The sequence below is a fragment of the Chrysemys picta genome, unplaced genomic scaffold (assembly GCF_011386835.1).
Source record: "Chrysemys picta bellii isolate R12L10 unplaced genomic scaffold, ASM1138683v2 scaf548, whole genome shotgun sequence".
NCBI lineage: Eukaryota > Metazoa > Chordata > Testudines > Emydidae > Chrysemys > Chrysemys picta.
In genome coordinates this window covers 1-6,974 of record NW_027053255.1, presented here as the reverse complement: position 1 = coordinate 6,974, position 6,974 = coordinate 1, and the positions used below count along the sequence as shown (strand labels likewise).

General features: G+C 56.6%; 1 protein-coding gene across 1 annotated transcript; it reads left to right on the top strand.

Annotated features, from left to right (window-relative positions):
- Positions 1-908: 908 nt before the first annotated feature.
- Positions 909-4,513, top strand: LOC135978932 (maestro heat-like repeat-containing protein family member 6). The gene is made up of 5 exons (XM_065579633.1): positions 909-1,040; positions 1,922-2,023; positions 2,292-2,394; positions 2,832-2,891; positions 3,897-4,513. Exons 1-5 carry the CDS (start codon positions 966-968, stop codon positions 4,079-4,081), a joined length of 525 nt encoding a protein of 174 aa, XP_065435705.1. The 5' UTR covers positions 909-965; the 3' UTR covers positions 4,082-4,513.
- The last annotated feature ends 2,461 nt before the right edge of the window (positions 4,514-6,974 follow it).

The window sequence follows — 6,974 nt, the reverse complement described above, 5'->3', positions numbered from 1 at the left end:
TCAAGTCACCCCGTCCCCAGGCTGCCTCCTCAGCCTCACCTCCCAGAAAGCAGTGGCCCTTCCCTACAGCATCCAGCTATTGCTCCTGGTTCTCCCTGCTTGGCACAGCTCGCCCTGCCTCCCTGGTCACTGGACAGGTTCAGCTCTGCCAGCAGCCATGCAGGGCGGGGGCCCAGCAGCACCATGTGACCAAGCGGGGCTGGCTCTGAGTTAACAAGAAACCCATGCACAGGAGTGGGGCAACCCTCAGCCCACCCCGAGCCCCTGGAGGCTGGGTGGCTTCCAGTCATGGGTTCCAAGGCCCCCTATCTGGGAACTCCTGCACATTTACCACTCCTTGGCCCTGGGTTAAATCCACCCCAGGTCCCTGTGCGTGGCTCGAACAAACACCAGTGTAGGAATTTGCCCCCGACGCCTGGCCCCCTTGGCCTGGCTAGAGGGCCGCTGTGGGTCAAGAGCAGTGTGAGCTGGGCCCGCAAAGCGGGAGGACAAACTACACCCCCTCCTTTGCTCTTTGAATCTTTCCTCATCACTCCCTCTCTGCCACCCCTGTCCTGGCACTGCTCTGCCCTGAGCATTCCCCCTTGGCTGACACAGGTGTGTGCTGATGTCAGTGTGCCCAGAGCTGGCTGTGAGAGCCCAGGGGCAGTCTCACCCCACCTTACTGCTCTCCCTGGCCAAGAAGTTACCAGGCCAGCCCCTCAACTGGTGGAAATCTGCATCTCGATTGCCTTCAATGGCGCTATGCCCATGAGACTCTGGCCCCAGCTGTGGCTGTATGGCTGGGGGTGAGTTACCAATACCCCCTGCAGGGCAGACATCTGCTTGCCCCGCTGGGTGAGAATGACTGTCACAGCGTCTCCTCCCCACGTCGTCTCTTGCAGGTGTCCAGCAGGCTCTGGGTGCTCTCCATCACCCTCTTTAAACACCTGCTGGAGCTTGTAAGGGGGCTCAACAGGAGGCGGATGAAGGCGCATGTGCTCCAGAGCCTGGTCCCGCTGCTCCTCCTCGTGCATGATGAGTGTCCCAACGTGTCCCAGGTGAGGCCACGAGCTGGAGCCTGCAGCGGATACCGTTACAGAGTGACCAGTAATTTGTTTTGAGGGGGCAGCATGTGACACCCCCTCTTGAAAGGGTCTCGCTGACAGAGGGCAGGTGCTCAGTGCTGTGACAGTCAGGAGCTCAAAATCACTTGAACGTTGAGTGCAGTAGCGCCATGACCATGGCGCCCCACCCAACTGCTGAGTCTTCCCTGCATCCTCTGAGCCCAACACTCCCCCCCTGCAGCCAGGCTGAGAGATTGGGTGGGGGGAGGGGTCGCCTCACCACTCCTACAGCCACTGGCCTCCGCACATTCCCTGGCTGTGCTGGTGGGAAGAGCACAACCCTGGCCATGGCCCCTACCAGGAGCAGGGCTACCCAGTCTCCAGATGGTGCGCAGGACCCAGTGTGCCCTTGGCCAAGCGGCCCGGACAGCCCGTACTAGACATGAGATGCCCAAGCCGCCCCCCCTCCCCCCGCCCCAGGTGTCTCTGCACATGCTAGCGCTCATGGCCACCATCACTTGGGAGCCAAATGCCACCAGCACTAATGAATTCACCCTCCTACCCACCATGAGGTGGGGAACTGAGGCACAGCATGAGGCCTAGCGCCTCAAAAGTATTGATCACCCATAGGCATTAGGCACCTAAATCCCTTTGCAGCCCTGGGCCTAAGCAACTTGCCTGAGTTCCTGCAGGGAGAGCTGGGAATTGAGTCAGGTCTCCAGCTATTGCCTTAGCCACACCGCCGCCCTTCCGCAAGAAACCTGGGGCCGGGAAGCATTCAGCACGCACGGCCTCCCCGCCTCCGGGTAACGAGGCTAGTGGCTTCCAGCTCCCGTAACCGTGGTCGACTCGCCCTGGCCCCACTTGTTTTGCAGGTGTGTTGGGACACCCTCAGCAGTGCGGCAGAATTCCTGAAGTGGCACCAGCTTGGTGGCTTCATCCAGCGCAAGGATACCTGGCAAAGCTGTGACTGCCTGGTGAGGGAGCCCTCAGGTCATTCACTGCGCAGCCCTCGTGGTAGGAGCGGGGGAATCGGTGGATAGGGCACCCCCCATTGCCCGGCTCTGTGCCCACACTGAGCCCCAGCCCTGGGACCACTCCTGGCCCTGGGTGTAGTCCCTCTGCGTGATCCCCCCGGCACAGGAAAGAGGGGTGAAAACAGGACGTGCGCTCCACACACCTGGAACCCGGCCTGCGGGACGGAAAGGCCTTTAATAACCTTGTGCTCCCTTGTTCTGGTCCTAGCTGACGCGCTACAAGGGGAGAGCCAACAACTTTCTGTGCCAGACCATGGCCTTTCTGGAGAACCCACAGACTCCACTTAGACAAGCGGCCATCAGGTTCATAGGTAAACACAGAGCAGGGGTCCCTTTAACAGGGGGGCTGGATCCGGTCCCAGGCTCTCCTCAGTCCCTGTCAGCAGCGATAAGTAACCCTTGGGCTCCTGATTGTCCAATGCAGGATCAAGGGTGTCAGAAGTCCGCAGGAGCAAGCGCACCCCAAACTGGGCTGATGGGGCCCCTCTAACCCCACTGCTCCCCATGCAGTCCCCATTCCCCGCCCCCCATACCCCACCATGGGCTCTTGGTAGTGAACCCTCAAGGTGCTGTGCTCTCTTTTGGCAACCAGCCCTGTAACCATCCCTGTGGACTCACCCTTTCCCCTGGGGACTCGGGAGCGCGTCCTGGCCAGCGAGGGGTGGGGGAAGCAAGGGGTTGCTTGGAGGGTGACATTTGACACCCTCGCTGGGGATGCGGGGATGTGACGAGCTGTTTGTATGTGTAGGGCTCGCTGCCCGGCAGCTGGACCAGAGGAGCCAGGACAAGCTGGATGCCATCTGCAACGGTGGGTGGTACCTGCTTTGAGCACTGAGCGCTAGGGGGATGAACGGCCCAGGGCCGTGGGCTGGGTTCAATCTCCGACGCCAGCAACATGATCTCGGGCGAGAGCCACAAAGGGATGCAAAATGTAGATCCCCAAACCCCTGATCAGCTGCCCCCTCACCCTGTCGTGTCTGCTGGTTGGCATGTGCAAGGCACTTAGCCCTGACCTCAGAGCTGCGGCCTGGCAGATCCCCAAACTGGGCCTGAGCTGGCTGGCCTTCAGAGACGATTGCCCCCCCACCAAACACAGCCGAGGTGGGGTGCTGCCTCCCCCCTTGTACTCACTAGCCCAGTGTTTGGAGCAGTCACCTCCACGTGGGGTGCCTGGGGTGAAGCCACTGCTCCAAATGAGGCAGAGGTGACGTCCGGTCACCTACCTCCTTGCTGCATGCCCGGACCCCTGGGCAGCGCAGGGCAGAGCAGCATCTCCACATTTGTTGGCGAATGGCGGAGGGGGGAGTGATATAGCTCAGGCTTCTCACTCCCAGAGCAGGTTCACAGCTGGGCCTCCCAACCAGAGCTAGAGAATGGCTGAGCTCCCTCCTCGGCATTTCCTGGATGGCAGCAGGGCACCTAAAGTTAGGCATAGCCTAACAATGTCCAAGCCCACTTTATGACTCTCCCCCTCTCTGGACCTAAGTGCCCATCTGTGCATTGGGGGGAAGGCGTAGGGTAAATACAGCCAGGGATGAGGTGCTCAGATACTGCAGGGATGGGGCAGTCCTAGAAATAGTGAGTGAATGGGGTTCATTGGGACTTCTTGCCTGTGTCTGGAGGCTCCCTCATTTGTGGAGGGCAGCAGGGATGTTTAGTGAAGGTTGCTGGTTGCTCCTGCTAGTCCCCTGCCTCCCGCCTCCCAGCCTGCTGCCTCCTTGTCACAGGCCGAGAGGTACAGCGCTGGCTTGGTCTGCTGGGGCTCTCCAGAGCGCTGTGGCTCTGACCTCCATTTCCTTCCTTTCAATCTTAGACCTCAAAGGCTTGCAGCAGGACAGCAACTCCTCGGTCCAAAGCCTGGCTTCTCAGACCATCTTCATCCTGGAGGCGTTCAAGAACCACCCGCCAGCCCACAGCAGCCTATGGACATGCTTTCATAGGATAAGAACAATGTGCACTAAGGAGAGCCCGGTCATTGAAGCTGCCCAGCTGCCCTAGCTCTGGGAAAAGCCAGCCTCCCTTCCCTGGGAGCTTCGTACCAGAACATGGCTTCTTCCCCATTGGCCGCCTGCCGTGCACATGTGAGTAGTTAACTGCTCGATAGCTTTCATCACCATGTACTTTTTGATAGGTTTCCATGCACTGTGTAGCATTTACGTCCCGCCCTCCATCCCCATTTCCAGTCGTGTATGTTTTTGGTGCCGTCAGCCATTTTGAAAATTTATTTTGTATTATTTTTCTGTGTTTGGCCGGGGGAAGGTTGTGTGCCTGTGTTTTGACATATTTAGAGAAAAAGTATGAATGAGTAGAAAGAGAGACTGTAAGGGGTTCACGGCTCCCTCCCCGTCCGTCTGGGCGGGAGACCACGCCCTTTGCTATGATACTTCTGGGTACCTTGGTTCAGGGGAAAAGTATCTCAGTGTTAATGGTTCTAGCCTGCAGTCAGGCCAAGTAATGGTAGAGAGTCTGTTTGCCCAGGGCCCTCAATCAGGGCGGGGCGGCAATCGAGAAGGGGCTGTGGCCTACAGGCAGGCAGGCAGAGCAACAGAAGGTCCATTTGCCTGGCCACTGATCAGGGTGGGGCAGCAAGCAAGTAGGGGGGCTCTGGCCTACAGTCCGGCAGAGCTGTCGCAGTCTAGGGGAGGTTACCTCTCTGGTGGGAGAGTCAGCGCAACTGTCTGGCATCCAGATTCAGGCGGGTGCCAGACCAATGCAGGCCTCCTGACAACCAGGTGAGGAGGCTATCACTCCTGACGTTGGGGTGGTGGGGGTAGAGGAACCCAGGCCCTCCCGCTCCACTGCGTCCCAGCCCAGGGCCCTAACTGCAGTGGAGTTGTCCGACACTGGGTCAGCGGCAAAAGTCCAACCGCAACATGCTGGCCGGCTTGTAGTCAATAACACAGCTGAATCTGATTTGGCTTCCCTGGGCTACTTCCTACATTGGATTCCATGTGTACATGGGTTCCAGGGTTGTTGTTTGCTTCGCTCGGGTAGACGGCTAGTGGCAGCCCCACCAGCTCGTCGGAGACCCCGGCGTCTTGCAGCTCTGTCAGCCCCTCTGGGTCTCTGTCAGGATAGCGGTCTCCGTTAGGTCTGGGGTCACGCAGCGGGGAAGAGACGTCCTGCTCCTCCGGCAGCTCTCTCCCGACTGAGCTGGAGGACCAGCCTTTTATAGTTCCGCTTCCTGTCCCGCCCTTCTGCTTCCGGTGGGGTGGCCGCGGAAGTCCCGGTTCTGCCCAACAGGGGGCGTTCATGGCTCCCTCTCTGTCTGTCAGGGCAGGAGGCCACGCCCCCTCGCTACAGAGGCCTTAAAGGAAAGGAGTTTTAAAAAAAGAAAGATTGGTTAGGCTTAGAGGAAAAAAGGAAAGAAAGGTTATTTTAAATAGAAGAAAGAGGGGAAACTAGAGAAAGCAACAAGAGAGAGGAGTTTGTTTTATAGATTAGTAAGAATGTGGTAAAAGGTTATTTTTGTTGGGACTAAAAAATAATAAGAGTAAAAAAGTTGAAATAATTTTTAAAAAGTAAAGGCTAATTAAATAAAAGGGAAATATAAAGGAAGGTTGAGAAGGTTGAGTGAAAGAAATCAAATGGCAGAAAAATTAGCAAGAGATCCTGCGTCAGGGACACAGGGCTGTGTAAAGTACAGAAAACAGCAAGAAAGAGAACGATCCTTTTTTGTTAGTAAGCAGAAAACAGAACTGTGCAAAAGAGAGAAAGATCCTTACCATTTCCCGCCATTGTTCGGCCATCGTGAACCGAGCAGCACAGCTTCCGCCACAAACTCTGCTCCCCCATTCTTGCATCGCTAGCAAATTTCTACATGTTGTCAGTGCTGGGCTCATGTGGAAGCTACAGAAGGCAACCATTTCCCGCCTTTTATCAGCCATCTTGAACCGAACAGCTCTCCTATGTTTTGCGCCATTTTTTCAGGATTACCCGTGCAGGCGCCATAGCACGGCAAGCATGGAGCCCACTCAGATCTCCAGTGCAGTCTTGACCATTGTAAATACCTCGCACATTATCCAGCAGTATGTGCAGTATCTGCAAAAATGGGCGAGGAAGCAACGACAGCGCGATTACTATACTGATGAGGACATGGACACCTATGTTCCTAGAAGCACGGCATGTGGCGATTGGGAGATCATGGTGGCGTTGGGCCAGGTTCATGCCATGAAACGCCGATTGTGGGCCCGGGAAACAAGCACAGACTGGTGGGACCGCATAGTGTTGCAGGTCTGGGATGATTCCCAGTGGCTGCAAAACTTTCGTATGCATAGGGCCACTTTCATGGAACTTTGTGACTTGCTGTCCCCTGCCCTGAAGTGGAAAGACACCAAAATGAGAGCAGCCCTCACAGTTGAGAAGCGAGTGGCCATAGTACTGTGGAAGCTTGCAATGCCTGACAGCTACCAGTCAGTCAGGAATCAGTGTGGAGTGGGCAAATCTATTGTGGGGGCTACTGTGCTGCAAGTAGCCAACGCAATCATTGACCAGCTGCTATCAAGGGTAGTGACTTTGGAAAATGTGCAGACCATTGTGGATGGCTTTAATGCTCTCGGTTTCTCTAACTGCGGCATGGCGATAGACGGAACGCATATCCCTATGTTGGCCCCGGGACACCACGGCGGCCAGTACGTAAACCGTAAGGGGTACTTTTCCATGGTGCTGCAAGCACTGGTGGATCGCAAGGGACATTTCACCGATATCAACGTGGGATGGCCGAGAAAAGTGCATGACGCTCGCATCTTCAGGAACTCTGGTCTGTTTGAACAGCTGCAGGAAGGGACTTACTTCCCAGACCAGAAAATTACTGTTGGGGATGTTGAAATGCCTATAGTTATCCTCGGGGACCCAGCCTACCCCTTAATGCCATGGCTCATGAAGCCGTACA